At 35.3% G+C, this 21,633-nt stretch overlaps 1 protein-coding gene and 4 non-coding genes across 5 annotated transcripts; 2 read left to right on the top strand and 3 right to left on the bottom strand.

The window, feature by feature from the left end:
- Window positions 1–8,852: 8,852 nt before the first annotated feature.
- On the bottom strand, window positions 8,853–12,378 carry LOC105340010 (uncharacterized). The gene has a single exon (XM_066078012.1). The coding sequence runs from the start codon at window positions 12,260–12,262 to the stop codon at window positions 11,450–11,452; it is 813 nt and encodes a 270-aa protein (XP_065934084.1). The 5' UTR covers window positions 12,263–12,378; the 3' UTR covers window positions 8,853–11,449.
- On the bottom strand, window positions 8,869–8,988 carry LOC136274204 (U5 spliceosomal RNA). The gene has a single exon (XR_010712526.1). It is a non-coding gene; the product is annotated as a U5 spliceosomal RNA (small nuclear RNA).
- A 1,157-nt stretch (window positions 12,379–13,535) lies between the features above and the next one.
- On the bottom strand, window positions 13,536–13,607 carry Trnam-cau (transfer RNA methionine (anticodon CAU)). The gene has a single exon. It is a non-coding gene; the product is annotated as a tRNA-Met (tRNA).
- A 4,329-nt stretch (window positions 13,608–17,936) lies between these two features.
- Window positions 17,937–18,008, top strand: Trnam-cau (transfer RNA methionine (anticodon CAU)). Its single transcript has one exon. It is a non-coding gene; the product is annotated as a tRNA-Met (tRNA).
- Window positions 18,009–20,882: 2,874 nt separating this feature from the next.
- Window positions 20,883–20,954, top strand: Trnam-cau (transfer RNA methionine (anticodon CAU)). The gene has a single exon. It is a non-coding gene; the product is annotated as a tRNA-Met (tRNA).
- The last annotated feature ends 679 nt before the right edge of the window (window positions 20,955–21,633 follow it).

Here is a 21,633-nt window from a genome sequence, read left to right as displayed (position 1 = left end):
AGAGAGAGAGAGAGAGAGAGAGAGAGAGAGAGAGAGAGAGAGAGTTTGTTTAGCCTGGGATTGGCGAGTTTTACAGACTGAGGGAACGTCCCCGCTTTTCTCACCATCGATATATTTCTTTGGCACATTTCTTTGAAATAGGTTGGGCCAATATCCTGGTCTTTCCGCTTTATCTATGGAATTGATGAATGCAGTCATTTTTAGGAAGTACGAATTACTGGTGAAAGGTGATGGGAAAGCGCTGGGGATTTGTAATACAATCAATAATCATTCAGAGACCAACGAAACAGCTTTAACTCCTCATTGCACACTAGTGTATTAGAGTGCTATAAAGCGGAGAATAAAATAATATTCGAAAACTGCATCTTTATTCTCGAATATGACAGCTAAAGTTTAATCATTTGAAACTTTACATGAACGGGTGCAATGGGTATCCGAGAACCTTGGTGCAGCACGATAAAAATTCTAACTAACGCTCGAACAGTTGATCAGACAAATGCTACGGCGTGCAACTGGTTTGTAATGTTTAATTCCACACAGCTATTTACCATCAGGTAATTTCCAAGTACAGATACATCAAATCTCGGAATGTTCCGTGAATATGAACGAGACTTCCGGTGGTTGTTGCATGAAGTGGGTCATTTGTATAATTACAGCTTGTATAATGTTTCCTTCTCTCGTTTAACATTGACCCATTTATATTTTTATTTTGTCTGAGAAATCCAGAAAAAAACAGACAACAATCAATCCTTATCCTCTATGTCGCGTGATTTCAAAGCGTTGTTTGAATTTGTAAAACGAATACCCTTGTTATTATTGCTCCAGTCAAGAGAGGACAGGCTCGGTAATTCTTTCTTTTTACAAAAGGACCTAATACAAATGCAATACGATTCTCTTTGTTATTATTTCCTGTTCTTCATAAAACTTGAAGGTTATTACAAAATAAAATTGTTACATCGGGTAACAAAATGTTTGATGATCAGCATCCCTAGGTAATTCCCAAAATACCTGTACTCTGGCGGTCTTTTCATAGTTTGAACAAAATGACGAGCTAATAAATGATTAATTGTTATATCTGAAGAGCAAATGGTTCCATTGTACATTTTGTCGAGAAATCTAGACGGAAGAGGACTTGATAGAGTAATGTATTTTATATGAAGATAAAATGCCTGATTTTTAATCTTTTTAAATACGGTTAAACTAAATACATCCGGTTAATATCAAGTTCTCCGACCTATCATTTTATTGTCTAGTATTTGTATCTATCTATGATAATTTGAAGTTTAGAATTAACTTTTGAAAAATATCATGATAAGCAATAGAAGTACAAGATTATCTTTTGAAAAAAGAAGGTAGGAACCTACTTTTTTCAGGGTTTTCGGCTCGCTCTACTTCTCATAAAACTGTTTATTTATAAATGGGGAGCGGAGTGATAGAAAACCTTTTGCTTACGAGGATGAAGAGACTAGCGTAGTTGGCTAAAAATAATGAAAAATGTTAAAGAAGATTTATTTTATTTCCGTTTTCCCCCCTGGTCTCTTAACGAAATAATGACAATACATGTATATGTCGCTAAAAAGTAAAGTTAAAGGTATGTTTTTACCCAAATCATGTTTTAAATTATGAGAAAGCCTTATCAAAAAAGTATTCTACATCTATGACTAGTTGTCAAAGTACATATGAGGGGAGGCGGAATCAAGTTAACAATTTCCCCCGAAAACCTAACTTTACGTCTGTATATATATGTAGGACTACAAAATGTTATGGAATCATAACCATTGTCGATAACAGAAGTGTGCAGTTGTTCAAGACCAAAGGATCGACACGCCAAAGACAACAGAATTGACACGTCCAATGGTGTGATATGCCAAAGTCCAATGGTGAGACACGCCAACGTCCAAAGGTGTGTCACGCCAAAATCCAAATGTGTGTCACGCCAAAGTCTAATGGTGTTACATGCCAAAGTCTAATGGTGTGACACGCCAAAGTCCAATGGTATGACACGCCAAAGTCCAATTGTGTTACATGCCAAAGTCTAATGGATTGACACACCAAATCCAATGGTGTGACACGCCAAAGTCCAATGGTGTTACATGCCAAAATCAAATGGTGTGACACGCCAAAGTCCAATGGTGTGACACGCCAAAATCCAATGGTGTGACACGCCAAAGTCCAATGGTGTTTCATGCCAAAATCCAATGGTGTGACACGCCAAAGTCAAAAGGTGTGACACGCCAAATTCCAATGGTGTGACACGCCAAAGTCCAATGGTGTTACATGCCAAAGTCCAATGGTGTGACATGCCAAAGTCCACTCGTGTGACACGCCAAAATCCAATGATGTGACACGCCAAAATCCTATGGTGTGACACGCCAAAGTCCAATGGTGTTAGATGCCGAAGTCCAATGGTGTGACATGCCAAAGTCCAATGGTGTGACACGCCAAAATTCAATGGTGTGAAACGCCAAGTTCCAATGGTGTTACACGCCAAAGTCCAAAGGTGTGACACGCCAAAGTCCAATGGTGTGACACGCCAAAATCCAATGGTGTGACACACTAAATTCATAAAAGTGTGACACGCTGAAGTCCAATGGTGTGACATGCCGAAGTCCAAAGGTGTGACACGCCAAAGACCAAAAGATTAACATGCCAAAGTCCAAAGGTGTGACACACCAAATTTCAATGGTGTGACACGCCAAAGTCCAAAGGTGTGACACGCCAGAGTCCAATGGTGTGGCACGCCAAAATCCAAATGTGTCACGCCAAAATCCAATGGTGTGACACGCCAAAGTCTAATGGTGTGACTTGCCAAAATCCAAATTTATGTCACGTAAAAGTCCAATGGTGTTACATGCCAAAGTCCAATGGTGTGACACGCCAAAGTCCAATGGTGTGACACGCCAAAATCCAAATGTGTGTCACGCCAAAGTCCAATGGTGTGACACGCCATATACAAAAGTATTGACACGCCAAAGTCTAAATGTGTGACACGCCAAAGTCCAATGGTGTGACACGCCAAAATCCAATGGTGTGACACGCCAAATTCAAAAGGTGTGACACGCCAAAATCCAATAGTGTGACACGCCAAAGTCCTATGGTGTGACAGGCCCAAAATCCAATGGTGTGACACGCCAAATCCAATGGTGTGACACGCCAAAATCCAATGCGGTGACACGCCAAAGTCAAAAGGTGTGACACGCCAAATTTCAATGGTGTGACACGCCAAAGTCCAATGGTGTTAGATGCTAAAGTCCAATGGTGTGACATGCCAAAGTCCGATCATGTGACACGCCAAAATCCAATGGTGTGACACGCCGAAGTCCAATCGTGTGACACACCAAAATCCAATGGTGTTACATGCCAAAGTCCAATGGTGAGACACGCCAAAGTATTGACACGCCAAAGTCTAAATGTGTGACACGCCAAAGTCCAATGGTGTGACACGCCAAAATCCAATGGTGTGACACGCCAAATTCAAAAGGTGTGACACGCCAAAATCCAATGGTGTGACACGCCAAAGTCCTATGGTGTGACACGCCGAAGTCCAAAGGTGTGACACGCCAAAGTCCAATGGTGTTACATGCCAAAATCTAATGGTGTTACACGCCAAAGTCGAAAGGTGTGACACGCCAAAATCCAATGGTGTGACACGCCAACGCCCAATGGTGTGACACGCCGAAGTACAAAGTTTACTTTATATATTCCTATGTTAAATTATCTCCCCTTGAAAAAGGGAGTGGCCTTTAATTTTCATATCTTTGAACTTCCTATGTCTAAGGATGATTTGTGCTTAGTTTGGTTGAAATTGGCCCAGTAGTTCTTGAGAAGATGTTGAAAATGTGAAAAGTTTACGGACGGACAGACAGACGAACGGACTGGCGGACGGACAGACGGACGACAGACAAAATGTGATCAGAACAGCTCACTTGAGCTTTCAGCTCAGGTGAGCTAAAAACAAAACAAAAAACAAAGAAGATGCTAGAGCCTGAGGGCCTTTGTAAAAAATAAACCCCAATAAGTCATTGCTCCCATTTCCTATGTGAAGTAACGAAAATAATTACTTTAAATTCGAAGTTCCTGTTCTATTTCAATGTGGATTTTTCTGTGCAAATAAAAAAAATAGCGAAGTTTTAAAATCTGCAAGGGTGCTTCTTGCGATTTTACGCAGATATTAGGAATCTACAGAATATACATTCTTGCCATTTGGTGGACTTGAGCAGAAATATCCATCTCTCCACATGGGACGGTACGTAAGTAACGCTTAACTAGTAAAGTAACAAGAGTAAGTTCATAATTAATTTATAAAAGGTTGGTTGGGTGATTTTGTTTGTTCAATTATCTTGTGGTGTACATGTATTAGACAATGGATACCAATATTGACAAATCACACTGCTTTTCAAACATCGACAAAATTCGTTATTGTAGGCTGATTGCAATATTTTTTCTAAGAAGAAAATGATTTGTTTTTCTCAATAAAAGATATAGAAATAGTCAACTATTTTGATTAAAAAACCCGGCAGATACTTATCGGACCATACAGAATATCTTTACAAATGCACAATTCTAATGCAAGATTGTTCCTTATTTAGAAAAGATGCTGCATGTCCTTTCATACATTTAAAAAATTCAAATCTATTTAACTACACAATAATTGAAAAAAAAATATAGTACGCAGTAAACATACGTAGTTCATCGATTTATAATAAGTGAAAAACCATATAATATTATATTATATTCACACGACACTATATATACAGGGCTGCATTTACTGTATATATAGTTGCAAATTAAGCTACAAAATATATATTTTAAATCATTATCGTTTTCAGTCTATAAATAATTTCGTGTTCGATGAAAAAAAAAAAGTTGTCTCCGTTTCCTTCATTTGAAAGGTTTACTTCCGGTTCCAGAATAGAAGCTTCCGGATCCAAAATAGACCCCATCGCCGGTTTTGGCCCTGGCACTGGCTAGCTCTCTGTCTATCCAATCATTGTACTTTTAACCTGATTCTGACAGGTTTACTACAACGACTCTTGTGCTCATCACCTAGAATGGTAAAAATAATCAAAAATATCTTGTTTATATCCTTCAGAATGGTAAAAATCATCAAAAATAGAACAAAACCAATTACTAGTCTAGCTGTTCACTAGAGAGAAGACTTGTAAATGACAAGTACTTGCCATCTCAACGTGAGGAAAAGTAGAAGAGAAGTTACAAATGAAATTCACGGAATCGTATGAAAGTTCATAGGCGTCGGAACCGGGGGGGCTAGGGGGGGCTTAGCCCCTCCCCCCCCCCCACTTTTTTTGCAAATTTATACCTTACCATTAGAAACATAGCATAATAGAGGGTTCAGCCCCCCCCCCCCACTTTTTCTCGCAGGAAAGATTATTGTTTCTAAATTTACCTTGAGAGAAAGAAAAGTCAGATTTAGAAGCATACCCCCCCCCCCCCCCCCCCGGATTAGGAATTTCATGATTTTGGAAAAAAAAATTTGTTGGATAAGTAATTTTTTTTTACGGGAAGTATAGGTATACTCCCCCCCCCCCACGGATTAGGATTTCCATGATTTTGGGAAATACTTTTTTCTCAATATTTCAGAGGATTAGTCTAGCCCCCCCACTTTCAATTTGCTTCCGACGCCAGTGAAGATAGTGATGCCTCCCCTCGTTATTTGGGTAACATTTATATCACCCTCTCTGTTTTTTCCTTCTTATCTAAATCTTATATATGTGTTTTTACAGGAGAGATATAAGGTGACAGTTTTGTACATATAAGGGAATTACTTCAGAGAAAAGTTACACCAACCGATAAGTTTCTACGGACAAGAGGTAACTTTAACTTTATTTATAGGAGAAATAGAGTCACCAATAAAATAAAATGGGTTAAATTTTTACGTGGAAGGTATTGTAAACTATAGATATCAAATGTTATTGAAAACTCTCAGAGCATGCGATTATAATAAAAAAATCCAAGGCCTGATGGAATACGGAAAAGTTTTAAGCTATAAAAATAGAACATATGATAAATAGTATGCTTAACTTATAATCAGGAAATGTTGAAATACGGAACATAAACTGTCATGGTAACAAGGAAGTCTAAAAATTGTTAATATACCTGCAAATAGACACACTTTTAACGCCTACATTGTGTGTAAGATTAATAAGAGACAGGTAGAATCAAAGATCAATTAGAGACGGCTAAAATCAAAGAGTTCAGAATGTCTCTGTGTTTCCTTTCCACGAGATCACACAGCTGTACATACCGAGTATTGAGAGGAAGGACACCGTTGGTTGATTTGAACTTTAAATTTTGGCTAAGATAATAAGCACCAGCCTCCGTGATTGGTCATTGTTAGTAGCCTAATTAAGCTGTAGATGCGAACAATAAACCTATATATCTACAAGTCTCTCCTCATCAAATAGCCGGTGTAGTAGACTTCATGCCCTTCCTATCCACTGGGCTTGATCAATACACTCAATGTTCCTTATTTGATGCGGCGATTCCTGTTTTATTCACCACAAACATGTCAAGTCAGCTTATTACCAATATTTGTTAATCAGCATACTTGTAAGTAAAAGTTTTCTAAATGGTCTTATTTAGCGGTCCAACATTTCAGAAAAAAAAAAGCAGCAGAACTGTAGCTCCACGGGAAATTCGGAATGACGCTCCGTCAACCCAAATTTTCCGTGGAGCTACTGTTCTGCAGCTAAAACTCGAACAAAACACTTTTTACCTCCCCGGGAAGTCATAGACAAAGGGAGAGCGAAGAAGACAGACAGACATAGGGGAAAAGAAGATAGACAGACAGTTCAGAGACAATATGGTTCCAATGGTCTACGTATAAAACGAATTATGATCCCCTCATATTTGTACTTTCAAAACTCTATCTACATCTCTATCATGTGCGGGTCCAAAAATTTCCCGGGGATGGGGAGGGGTTCCAAAGAATAATTATTTTACAGGGGGAGGGGATCCAAGAATTTAAAAAATTAGAACTGAATATTTTGGAGGGAGGGCTGGTTATGGAGATCCCCTCCTAGATCTGCGCATGTCACTCCTCAGTAAGTACTGCTTTGTAATTCGTCACAGTTTCTCGAGTCCTGGATAGACACCCAAGCGTCGACATCAAATGGGCTCTCGATCTGTTTACGACACTTGGTTTCTTCTCCATTTTTTTCCCATCTTAATCATATTGTAGACGGCAAGTCGCGAGAAAGTACAACGGGCGGAAATTGACAGGCGCTGTGGTAACAACAGTATCCACGCATTTAGGCAATGTGGACATTTATTTTTTGTTGTTTCTTTTTTTCTTAGGAATTTCAAATCAAGTCGTCCATGTGTCACATCGCTCACTTGGACCACAAAAAACTGGCACACTGAGTAAAACCCTGAAAAAAAAAGATAATACAAACATTGTGTAAATGAAACTATACAACATTATATTTACATTCCAAATATTTTTTGCATGTAAAATGTGTGAAAAGATACTGCAGTTATAAGACTATATTTACATTCCACGTATATTTTGCATGTAAAGCTACTGCAGATGTAGCACCATAACACAGACATGGTACTAAAAGGTTAAATGACGAGTTTTAATTGTTACGGCACAAACGTTGAACGCTGATAAATACAACGTCACAAGCGAAAATCAAAGTTCACGCTTGTGGCTGTTACAGTGGCTCTTCCATTAATTTGAACTTACCCATAGGATAGTACAGTAATTTTGAGGTATAATTCGCATTTGCGTACAAGGCAGGAAAATAAAAAAATGTAAATATAAGCATTAAATCCTTATTTTTCGAAAGATATAGTCTCATAACTGCAACGGTGTGTGCATACAAATTGAATAACGCGCGTTAGCGCGTTATGAAAATTTGTTTGCACACACCGTTGCAGTTATGAGACTATATCTTTCGAAAAATAAGGATTCAATACTTAAGTAACACACACAGGGTACTCAAAGGTTAGAATGACTAGTTTTATCATGACGTCACAAACGTTGAACGCTGTAAAATGCAACATCACAAGCGAGAATCAAAGTTCACGTTTGTGGCTGTTACAGTGGCTCTTCCATTAATTTGAACTTACCCTTAGGATAAAACAGAAATTTTGACCTATAAATCACATTTGCAGACAAGGCAAGAAGCTAAAAAAAATGTAAATATAAGCATTAAATCATTATTTTTTGAAAGATATACGGTCTCATTGCTGCAGCGGTGTGTGCATACAAATTGAGTAACGCGCGCCATGAAACTTTATCTTTCAAAAAATAATGATTCAATGCTTAAGTGTAAATATAAAATAAAGCTTTATTTTCACAGCCACAAACGTTAGCTTTCTTTGCATTTTTAAAGAGGTTCGTTCCTGTGTTTTTTGGTAGCCATTTTGGGTCACCTCTATTCTAGAAAATATGCATCATATATTGAATCTACTCATAAATTCAAAGAAGACGGGGGAATAAGATGGCGCAAATGCCCATTCGGTTTAGTCGTGAAATACAATTTTGAATTTATTTTTTCCCAATCAAATCTATTCAAATATATTATAATACGAGTTTGCCAAAGCACAATTTCTAACTATATTCAGTTTTTAATATATTTAACAAAAAATAAGAAAACAAATATTGCCTGAAATTTTGGTGGTATCGAACCCATACCATAAAACCCCTTGATATATAAGGTTAACTTAAGTCAGGAACTCTTTTTTTTTTTTTTTTTTTATCTTTTATTGATATTCAACATAATACACACTGTACATATCAATTTTTAAAAACAGCAATGTCTAATAAACAAATGAATTTATACAAAAGGACAAGCATTAAAAAATAAATATCAACACACCCTCCGTTTCTTTATTTTTTTGACCCTGAATGAAATCAGGGCTTGAAAAATAAGTCTATAGACTCATTAGATGTTCCTCTCCACGGAAATCTTTAGTAAAAGGCGAAAGATTTAAACGTGGATTGAAGAGAAACCAGAGTAAGTCAGGAACTCTAACCACTGAGCCATTTCAGACACAACAAAGTAGGATCTTTAAATATTATGTGTCACTTTGGCAACGAATTTACGGACTTGCATTATTTTTTCAAAACGTTCAATTGTTTGGATACAAAATAATATTTTTAATGTATAGTGGGTCATCTCTCCACGTTTTTGTTGATTGAAATCGGTTTGTTTTCCATTAGACCTTAATTAGACCATGAGAAAAATATGGAGCCCAGACCCACTCTATAAAAGAAAATGCCTTAAAGTTCTAAAAAATGACATTATTTGCAGGTTTTGATACGTATACGCCTGTTTGAGTCAACATATTCCAAGTATTGAACATATTTATAGGTTTAAAATCAATGATATGTTAAATATATATTGTTTTAAATGATTTTTTGTTAAAATATAAGATTTATTGATATTTTAATTTTTCAGTAGCTTGTCCGACCGTGTATGGGCATTTTACACGCCTTATCCACCTATCTTCTTTATAATACCAATTAAACTATCTTAAATAAAATAGTAAAGGAAAAATTACATCTTTACAGAGTTTATTATGGGACTATTTTTTGTGGCGGAAGGTTTTTAAGAAGAAAATGAACATTTTTCGTAACTCAGTTGTTTTAGAGTACCATCACTTTACCTTCCTTATTTTCAGTTCAAACACAATTTCCAGATAGTTTGTGCATTAGGATATCTTCATTTTGTTATGAAAAACATTTACAATTTTTCAATATTTCTATCGACATATCCTGGCAAATTTAACTTTTAATTCATAAAAGTCAAGGAAAAATGAATTCCAATTTTAGCCTAATATTAGCTTATTTCGTGCCATATCTCAAAGTTTACACAATAGACCCATACTTTTTGTTTTATTTTCTGAAATGTTAACCTTTTTCTGACAAGTTTATCATAATTTAAGAACAAGTTTGAGACTTTTAAATAATTTCATTACATGTTAATTTGGTAATGAAAAAAAAACCGTTTTATCAGTGCAAAAAGGTCAAAATATCAATTAGGTGAAGACATTGTAACATTTTTCTTTATGATAATTTTAATTTTATTTATTCTTAATTGTATATATTTGTATTTGATGCCATGGTTCATTCCGATAATAAAATATAGAGGGAAAAGTGATGTATGTGCAATCTGCACTTTCAGTGCAGAAAGGTCATTTTAAATACACCCTAGCGCCAAATGAAGCATATGGAGCCCAACATTTTGTTTTGAATTTTGATTAAGCTATGTTTGTAGATTTTTAAAAAATACTTTAGAAAAAACTTTAAGACTTTTGATTGCAGGATCCAACGTCCTTAAGTTCAAACTCAGTCTGCTGATTACAGATTCGTTAACCTGCAACTCTTAAAACATCTGTAGCTCACCGACCCGACATTCCAACCTAAAGCTCACCAACTCATTGCTAGCAAAACCATCTCAACACACCTATCTATTCACTCTCACTTGAAGTTGCTAGACTCACAAGGAAACAAATCTGTTACTGCTCACTATATAAGAATATAAAAAAATCACTTCATACCAATTCATATGATATCAATAGGATTCCAACGGAGATGTTGTTGTTTAAAGAGAGACAACTCCGTAAAATTTGCCAGTGTTGATAATATCTACTCAGCGTGCTGAACATGTATCTTTTTTACGATAGCAATTTTAAAATCACCTAATTAGATTTTCGCAATACTTATGTAGCCTCAATGAACAATGTTATCATGAAAACAATAATTTCCAATAATATTCAACTATAGAATCCATTTGCATTGTGGTGGAAAATTACATGTACATGTATATGTATTCCTGTACGCCCAACACCCTACCCACTCCAAACAAGTCCAGTTTTGTTATCTCCGACAATCACAATTGTGCAAACCCATGAAAACCAGAAGTCATATCTACGCAAAATATTGCAACTCAATGATTCATGTTTAAATGAGTTTATATTGAATTATTATACATAATAATTATTATAAACAGTTTCATTTCATATTGCATTCATGTTGTAAAAACAGGTACATTTTGCATTAAATTATTATGTATATAACAAGGTATATCAACCGGTACAAAATGAAAATGAACAAGTTCTCAACACATAATCTGTGTAAACTGTGTGTTTATAACTTCAGTTACACTGTCAGTGTGTCAAAGCCTGGACAACAAACATTATCACAGTTTGGTTTGCATGTAATGTTCCCTGTAATGTTCCACGCAATGTTCCATGCAAAAAGATTAATCTTAAGGTAGTGTGGGACAGCTCCATATTGTGAGGCAATTCCTTTCAGAATAAACAATGAAATCAAGTATAATTTCAAAAATCTTTTTCTTCAATGGCCAAACATTGTGAATTTTGAAAATTCTGAACCAGTGAAAGTATTTTGATTTTTATGTACTTTTAACCACAATAATATCAACAAGTGTCCCCTACCACCCTAAGTTTTTGACAATCAACTGGAATCTTGGGATTTCCCGGACTTGTACTCCTGGACTATTTGTCGGATAAGTGTATCTTGTTCCTGGAATATCTGAGCGAGCGTTTTCCGGCCGGACTTGATGCTGTTCAGCTGTTGCTCACACTCCCCTGTGATCCCGAACCGGTGACAATTCTCCAGCCAGAGTTTGAACTGAACACACTCGTCCCCCTGTATTCCCTGGGGAGACGCCACATTGATTAGACTGTGAAGAATGTCCAGACCCTGGACTCCCTGCACACAGCTGTCCGAGGAGTCCACCGTGGCGCAGTAGCCGTACCCCTCCTGGACCCCCTGACGGGACGTCTCATTGTCAACAGGTTCGCTAGACTTCCTCACCTGTGAATAGTTTCTGGAAATGTCTCTGATGATCTGATCTTGTTCCTGAAACACTTGGGAGATGGTTTTTCGGCCGGACACGATGTGGTTCGCTTGTTCGTCACAGCCTGGCAAACCATATCGCCGACAACTCTCCATCCACAGGCGGAAGTTGACACAATCGTCCCCCTGAATGCCCTGGGGGGAGGGGTCACTTGCCTCCCCGAAGTCCACGGAAGCCACGGCTGCTTGACTCTGATACATAGTCGATAAAGACAGCGGTCTAACTGTGTTAACGCGACCTAGATTTCGTGACCTACTGTCAAACAACGGGATCGAGGCCTTCGGCCATTGGTCAGTCAAAGCGAAAAAGGCACACGGTAAATTGTGTGTGGAATGAGCACGTTTGATGTATGACAGGAAAGAAGTTGTTTTCATCATTATACTCCTGTTTCCGACCGTTGTCCACATATTGTCTAGTTAGTCTGGCTCCTGCTATGCACACACTGAACATCCAGCTTGAACGGCTGATCATGCGATATAAATACAGTTTTATTTACAAATTTTCCACGCAATCTGTGTCCGCTTGGCGCTTTAAATGGTAGATTATAAGATTGAAATGGAAAACGCACGAGAGATTCCATGCTGTCGTCCACATGCTTTCTGCGTGATCAGTACACAATGTACGTGATCAGTCGGTGATACGATAAACAGAACTTCTAAATTATGATCTAGGAATATTTTTAAAAAGATACTAAATACTGCACTCTATAACGTATCAACTTACTTGTAAAAATCGTGATATGCAATATACATGTACATACGGTAACGAGAAGAATTAATTATGCACCGCAAGCACCCCCCCTACCCCGTGAAAATTTCTTAAATGTCATATCTCTATCCATTACTATATATTTATAAACAAACAATATTCAGTTTTATTGATCCCACTGAGTACACACCTTTTTTCGCGGCATACCTTAATTAACTGAATTTGCAGTGAGCCCCCCCCCCCCCCCCCCCCGACCCCCACCCCAATTTAGCATGGTTTGTGGTTGTCAAAATATCAAGATATTTCAAGATATAAAGATACATATCAAGATATACATCAATTTAAAAGATATTTCGCTACGTTCCTGAGCAAGTACATGTACGTATAATATAATATTTAGTATACACGTCCCTGATTGAAGTTGAGCAGGCCTAGGGACGTACACCCCTGAATTGAGGGAGAAGTAATCGTAAATATCATTCGTACTTTTACTGTCTTCCTCAGTGAATTTCTAGTGAATTTCTGATGCCGCATTGATCTTCCTTGTCATCATTAGTTTTTGACATCGATAATTTTCTTCTTTTTTGTAGGCTTTTTTTAAAAACTTTATATTTTTTGAAAACTTTTTTTGTTATTTGTAATTTATAAGTATAAGTGTAATTTATAAGAAAATTAAAACAATTTTGATATCAAACTTTTGTTTGAAAAAATTCAACTAAAGTACTAATTTAAATTAATTTAATGGAAATAATACCTCACAAATACCAGTCCACTTTGGCCACTGATTTGTCATGTTGTATAGATTTTGCATTGAATATACTGGGTGGGTGTAAATACAAAATTTACAGGATTAAACATGATACATGTACATGTATGTTGTGTAAATTTTGTGTAAACTTTGTAATTATACCCACCTAGTTTATCTAAAATTTACAACATTGCACATAAATGAAAGCAAAACTAAAATTTTTTTAGCAGAGCGTGGTTTCGATCCACGGACCTCTGGGTTATGGGCCCAGCACGCTTCCACTGCGCCACTCTGCTTGTGTCCTTATTCGGAACTGTACACGTATTTGTTGTGACACATGCAATAGTTTACCATTATTGCATCATCAGTGGCGAACAGTACTAAGGGAAATAATTCAATGTTGCGGTCAGTCATCAGTCATACATGTAGATTAATACTAGTACTATATTAGATGATGTACTATACTTTTGGAGACACAATTGGTAGCTATACCTGTTTTACACCTAATGGATGTAGCACAGTTGACTATGTTCTGATATCAGAAAACATTCTGAATCAAATACTGTATTTTGGGGTATCTGATTTTTTGCCCACATTGTCTGACTGTCACTGTCTGTTACAATGGTCACTATCAGCTAGGTTCTGTTTTAAACCTGAAAACAAATGTGTTAAGTCATCTCATGTACCCTCTAGATATATATGGTCTGAGGAATCGTCTGCTCGTTTCGCAGCTGCCCTCAATTCTGAGGACATTCAGAAAAGATTACAAAATCTTACAAAAGGGGAAAATCTTCATTCTTATGAGTCAATTGATAACGCTTCAGCCGAACTATCAAATATTATTATTCATACAGCCGACAAATCTTTAAAAAAAATGCAAAATTACTCGCAAGACAAAGAAAAAAGGTCAAAAATGGTTTGATTCTGATTTGATTTCCATGAGGAGAAATTTACTTAACTATGGAAAGATTTACTCAAAATATCCTAAAGACCCCTCCGTGAAAATATACAGAGAATATACAAAGTCAAGAAAATACAAATGTCGTCAGTACAAGCAATCCATTCTTAAAAAGTTGGAAACCCTACATGAAGAAAATCCTAGATCTTATTGGAAATTAATTGACAAGCTACGAGGTATTGAAAGAGATAATGTCTCAGAAGCAGTTGACCCACCAACTTGGGTCTCCCACTTCCAAAATTTAAACATACCAAAACCCAAGTTCACCCAACGCTTAATACAACTAGAAAATATCCTTACAGAACTGGAAAAAGAAAAATGTTTCACTGAACTTGACAGTCACATATCGATAGCTGAAATATTAAATGCTATTTCAAAACTAAAAAGTGGGAAAGCTCCAATATCTCTAACTACATGATTAAATGTGGTCAAACTGTTTTATTACCATCTCTACACAAGTTATTTAATGGCTGTCTTACTTTCGGATATTATCCCAAACTTTGGTTTTCAGGTTACATTACACCTATCCACAAAAGTAATGATATTTCTGACCCAAATAATTATAGAGGCATTACTGTTACAAATGCAATTGGGAAGCTCTTTAATAAAATATTGGATATTCGGCTAGATAAATTTTTGGAAAAGTATCACATTATTGACGACTGTCAGATTGGATTTACTAGAAAAGCAAGAACGTCAGATCATATGTATATTCTTAAGACTATTATTGATAAGTATTGTAGTACTAAGGATGGTAGAGTGTATGCCTGTTTTGTTGATTTTCAAAAAGCTTTTGACACAGTCATTCATACAGGAATTAAAATTAAACTCCTCAAAATTGGTGTAGGAACAAACTTTTATAACACTATCAAAAGTATGTATTCATCAAGTAAATCTTGTATCAGACTAGAACATAACATCACAGACTTTTTCCCAATAAAAATGGGTGTAAAACAGGGTGACAATCTTAGTCCCAACTTATTTAAAATTTTCATTAATGATCTCCCGAAATACTTGCACTTGTCTGCTGATCCTGTGTTTTTAAACTCAAATCCAATCAATTGCTTGATGTATGCGGACGATATAATTTTATTATCTTCATCAGCAGATGGTTTGCAACAAAAGCTTAATATCTTGCAAAAATACTGCAATGATTGGTGTCTCAATATTAATACATCCAAAACCAAGATAATAGTTTTCAATAAAGCAAGCAGGCTCTCTAAATCCAAATTTAACTTTGCTGATGTTGAACTTGAATGTGTCTCTGAATACAAATACTTAGGTGTGTCATTTTGTTCCTCAGGCTCATTCTCCTTTGCGCAAAAGCAGCTTTATCAAAAAGCCTTAATATCATTTTTCAAACTCAAAAAGGACTTTATTTCTATGAGTCCAGACATCAAAACCACAATTCATATTTTTGATCATACTATTAAACCTATTTTAATGTACGGAGCAGAAATTTGGGGGTATTTTAATCCATTTGTTAAAAAAATTCATTTTGGTTGTACAATGGACAAAATTTATTCCAGTACACTTTGTGACAAATTGCATCTTAAGTTTTGCAAATCGATACTTGGTGTACATAAATCTGCAACAAACTTTGCTGTTCTATCTGAAATGGGAAGATTTCCCTTACATTTTGATATCATTAGATCTATGTTAAGGTATTGGTACAGACTTGAGAATCAAAGTCAATCATTTCCACTTTTGTATAATGCTTATTGTGAATCAAAACAGTTGTTTCAACAAAATACTCCCTCCTGGTATGGCTCAATTCATTTTTTAACTAACAGCATTGATGGCACAAACAATTTACTGTCGGTAACAAAACAAAAATTCAAAAGAGCACTTAGAGACTATCTATTTAAATATTTTATTAAAGAATGGAATTCTAAATTCACTATACACGCTGACAAAAAACTAAGTTGCTACAGCACTTTTAAGCAAAATTTTGGCCAAGAGAACTACCTAAGATTACTTAAAAATTTTGAGCAGAGGAGAAGTTTAACTCGTTTTCGCATTTCCGCTCATAGACTTAATATTGAAAGAGGACGATATCAAGACATTCCACGACAAGAAAGATGCTGTAATAGATGTACGCGTAATGTCAAATCAGTGGATGATGAAAAACATTTTTTATTCTCATGTGATCATAATAAGGCATTAAGAGATACTCTGTACAAATTAGCTAATGACTCTTGTAAAAATTTTCAATATATGGACAATAACCAAACATTTTACTGGCTTATGACAACTGAAGATCTACAAGTACTTGTACAACTCAGTGAAATGATTCTTAAAGGTGGAATATAATGGTTATAGTTATATATATACACAGATATATTATGCAGTGTATTTACTTTGGTTGGGGGGGGGGGGGGGGTTATGTTATGTATAAGCATACTGGCTTGAACACTTTGAGTACAAGTAGACCAGTCTAATCGACTGTGCAGGCATCGTCCCTTGGTACTCTCTGTTTTCAGGCCACTTTGTTTCTGTATAGCTGTTGTATTCACTGATGTGTAAATCCCATACATATATTTCATTGTATTAATGAAACATTTTGCATATTGTTGCCTGGACATTGTGAGCAGTATTTCATTCATTATTTGTTATAATCATGATATTATTATTATTTTTTTTTTTAAATGTATATGCCCCCTGAGGGCCCTTGATTGGTGAATAAATAAATAAATATATACAGGAACTAGCCATGCCGTTTGAAAGAGGTAAATAATAAAAATGCATTTTGAAATACAGAGGAAATCACAAACGGATAAATTAACCACTGTCATCACTGACTAAACTTAGTTTGTTTTCAACTTTTTGAAAAAATGTTTTGTCCAGTTTTATTTCTTTTATACAACGGAAAGTAGGAATTGCTGACTGCACGGACTTGAAAAAATATGCTCGCTTTGACAGTTAATTATCAATTTTTATACTTTTGTTCAAAGACACCTGTCAGTTAGGGTATTTCTATTATTATAGTAAGATAAATCTCTCTGCCATAATAATACACCTTTTCTTCACAACTGAGATGTTAATCAAAGTAGCGCTATTGGCCCTTGCTTAGAAATTTAAAATTAATTTTTTGGTCTACTTAACTTTGAAATTTTTTTGAACGATAATTTTGTTTTTATTATAATGTACATTCATCTACGTTAAGTTCGGGAGGCTGCATAATCAGCAAATTAACGATCAGATTTAAAGCCTTAAAGTTTCAATATGATATTTAGAACTGAATCATTTGTTATATTTTAATACAATTATAGCTCCTTAATTAAAGGTAAGGAGAGAAGTAAGGTATAAAAATGGCCTCCGCCATCCAGCCCTCTAAACTAACATATCAAGGGATCGTAAAATCACGTCTCCTACTCACTTATTTGAAGAATATTTTGTCTTTTTTATGCTCGATTCCTTATGAATGAATGAATGAATACACGTAAATGAATGAATGAATATTATAGTATAAAACCACTCGAAACTACTTGGATATGTCACGCGCAATCCACAATGGGATATAAAGTACATGGAGCACATGTACAGCGGTTGGTTGACCGCAACATTGAATTATTTCCCTTGGCACTGTTTGCCACTGATGATCCAATAATGGTAAACTATTACATGTTTCACAATAAATACGTGTACAGTTCTTTAAATTTACATAAGCAGAGTGGCGCAGTGGAAGCGTGCTGGGCCCATAACCCAGAGGTCCGTGGATCGAAACCACGCTCTGCTAAATTTTTATGACGCTATCTTCTTCATTACAAAATCTAAATAACAAGAACCTTTCTAAGAATGCAGTTGTTAATTAGGGCCCCGCAAGGATTTGCGGGTGCCCTATAGTAATCACTCTGTCCGTCTGTCCTTCTGTCCGTCCGTCTGTCACTCTTCCGTCCACAAATTTCGTGTTTTTTCCTAATAACTTTTTTTATGGTTGCTCAATCAAGTTCAAATTTGGTATGGTAGTTCAGTAGGCAGAAATACATATTTTGATGCTAAGTTTGGTTCTCTATGTCTTCTGGTTTGGAGCTGGGGTGGTGATGTAGATTCCTAACTATGCATAAGAATGAATGGGCAAAGAGAGATAACTGCTAAGAATGAATGGGCAAAGAGAGATAACTGCTGAGAATGTTACCATTGTATACATGGAAGGCTGTGCAATATTTGTCCTTTGGGATTTATTAACCTTCCACAGTAAGAAAATCCTAAGCTTTATTTTTATCTGTCACATTGAGATTAATTACTGCACTGCCTGTGTCTGCAAATGAACTTTGTTTTGAAGTTAAGGTCAATTTTGAATGATGTGTAGTATTGTGTACATTCTTTGAAATATGGATTTAAAATATGATATTCATATTTCATTTTCGTTAAAATACCGTACACAATGATTTATGATAATTTTATTGAATTCTAAAATCAAGATATATATTAAGATATCCTTTTTCACTATTTTATTTTTTAATTATTTATTTAATTTTTTTTTCTGCCTTATTAAATGCTGTTAATTTGAATAGGTAATCAGATAATAACCCCATTCTGTCATTTCTGAAAAAAAAATCTTATTGTAAATTTAGAAGAAAAGGATGAGAGAGCAGAACAATTAATCCCCTGGGATTAATTATCTTGCCTGCTGCAGAAAATTTAGAGGCTTATCTCTATCTGTCATATGAAGATTAATGAACATCTTTGTCTGCACTGATGTTTGTTTTGAGGCAAATTAAACTCTCATTTCATGAGCTGCACCCTAATATTTTTACCCCCCAGTTTAAAGGATGGTATTTGATAAAGAATATATTTCATTCTAGTCCAAATACTTATATTCTGTAAAATAAAAAAAAACATATATGAATTACAATAAATTAAAAAAATATATATATTATTAGATATCAGTTTTTTTATTCTTTTTTTTTTTTCTTTTTTAATGGATGTTTTGGTGTTGTTGTGGTTTTTAGTTGCTATATTTATATTAAAGGAAACTTAAGAATAGTACCTGAAAATGTTCCTTCTGTAAGCCCTGATTAAATTCAATAAATGGATGAGAGCAGGATAATTAATCCCCTGAGATTAATTATCTTGCCTGTTTCAGAAAATCTAAGGTCTGTCTTTATCTGTTATATGTATTACCGTACACATGTGTCTGCAAGTGATGTTTGTTTGAAGTTGAGGCAAAGCCTAGGTATCATTGCATTGGTATCAATTCTTTGGTTTTTTTTACAAATTTTATTTCATCCCATGTTAACCCCCTTTATCCCGTGGATATGACTCATTGGATATTTTTTTGATATCCCACAGTTGTGACTTTACAATGGGATTTGCGTAGGCATAATGGAGTTTTATAAACAGTGTAAACATTGATTGTGGTGAATAAAACATGGGATAAATAGAATCTCATATGATTTGTAGTACAATATGATTTTTATCCAACTTGTGTGTTTTATCCCCTCACTAAGGCTCAAGAGAAAACACTTTAATTGTTGGATGAAAATCATATCCAACTACAAATCACGAGATCCTATATATTCCAGTTCTTTACGTCTTCTGCCGGGCATTTATTTTTCATCATTGTTAATATAAAGAGGATGGAATTCAAAGTTTTTTTCACTTCTCTATATTAATTGTCATAGCGGGGCCCTTCCTGACTGGTCAGTTTTCTAGTTCCAAATGCCTTTATTTTTTTGCTAAATATTTTAGACGCTATTTTTTTTTATTAGAAAATCAAAAAACGAGCTTTTGAAGAATGCAGTTGTTATTTCAGAATGCCTTTATTTATTTATTTTTGTACATAAAGAGGGCTGGTGGTTCTGGCCATTGGTAGACTATTTTATCCTCCTTAAGAAGAGGTTTTTATAAAGATATAGCACACTCTCTTTTTAGTTAATTCTGCATTTAATTTAGTTCTACAAAAGCTTAACGAAGGTGTACACTGACAATTGTTTGCTGATTAAATATAGCGCTTCTTGTAATATAGTTAGAGTGTATACTTGGAACTTATGACTTATGGTCTACAGATAAATGTTGATACTTTTAATGTTATATTACTTACACTCTAGTATCTATCTTTGTCTCTAACAACGGGTTTGTACAGCTATTATTAAAGTGTACCCAGTTTTTTTTCATTTAATCAAAAAGACAATTATTTTCATTTTAGGATAATTCAATATATACCGGTATATTAACAATATTTAGTTAAAATATACACGTACAGTGCAAAATATCGGTTCTGATGGCAAATATCTATAAGAAATTTAGAAGTCTGTAAAAAGTAAAAAAATAAAATTCTCATTTAATGGAATGGAGCTCGGTGTTCAAATTCCTGTTCACAGAGGTAGCATCGTTTGATGGTGTGTTTTTCTCAAATCGATTGATCAGAGAAGTGATGGCATGGTGTTGCTGACCATGAATGAATGAATAGAATATAACCACTCGGAACTACTCGGATATGTCACGCGCGATCGAAAGTGGGTATGAAGTACATGGAGCACAGCGGTTGATTGACCGTAACATTGAATTATTTCCCTTGGCACTGTTCGCCACTGATGATGCAAGAATGGAAAAATATTGCATATGATATGCTTTAATAAATACGCGAACAGTTCCATACATATCCACAAGCAGAGTGGCGCAGTGGAAGCGTGCTGGGCCCATAACCCAGAGGTCCGTGGATCGAAACCACGCTCTGCTAATTTTTATGACGCTATCTTCTTCATTACAAAATCTAGATAACAAGAACCTTTCTAAGAATGCAGTTGTTAATTCCGAATGCCATTACTTTTTCCCCCTAGAGTGGCTCGTTGATTCTGGCCATTGGTAGACTATTTTATCCTCCTTAAGAAGAGGTTTTTATAAAGATATAGCACACTCTCTTTTTAGTTAATTCTGCATTTAATTTAGTTCTACAAAAGTTTAACGATGGTGTACACTGACAATTGTTTGTTAATTAAATATAGCGCTTCTTGTAATACAGTTAGAGTGTATACTTGAAACTTATGACTTATGGTCTGCAGATAAATGTTGATACTTTTAATGTTATATTACTTACATTCTAGTATCTATCTTTGTCTCTAACAAAGGGTTTGTACAGCTATTATTAAAGTGTACCCAGTTTTTTCATTAAATAAAAAAAGACAATTATTTTCATTTTAAGGATAATTTAATATATACCGGTATATTAACAATATTTAGTTAAAATATACACGTACAGTACAAAATATCAGTTCTGATGGCAAATATCTATAAGAAATAGAGAAGTCTGTAAAAAGTAAAAATAAAAGTACTCATTTAATGGAATGGAGCTCGGCACAAAGTTCTTGGTTTTGTTCAAATTCCTGTTCACAGAGGTAGCATCGTTTGATGGTGTGTTT

The sequence above is a fragment of the Magallana gigas genome, chromosome 3 (genome assembly GCF_963853765.1).
Source record: "Magallana gigas chromosome 3, xbMagGiga1.1, whole genome shotgun sequence".
NCBI lineage: Eukaryota > Metazoa > Mollusca > Bivalvia > Ostreida > Ostreidae > Magallana > Magallana gigas.
Note: the sequence above shows the minus strand (reverse complement) of the source record. Positions and strands in the feature narration are given on the sequence as shown.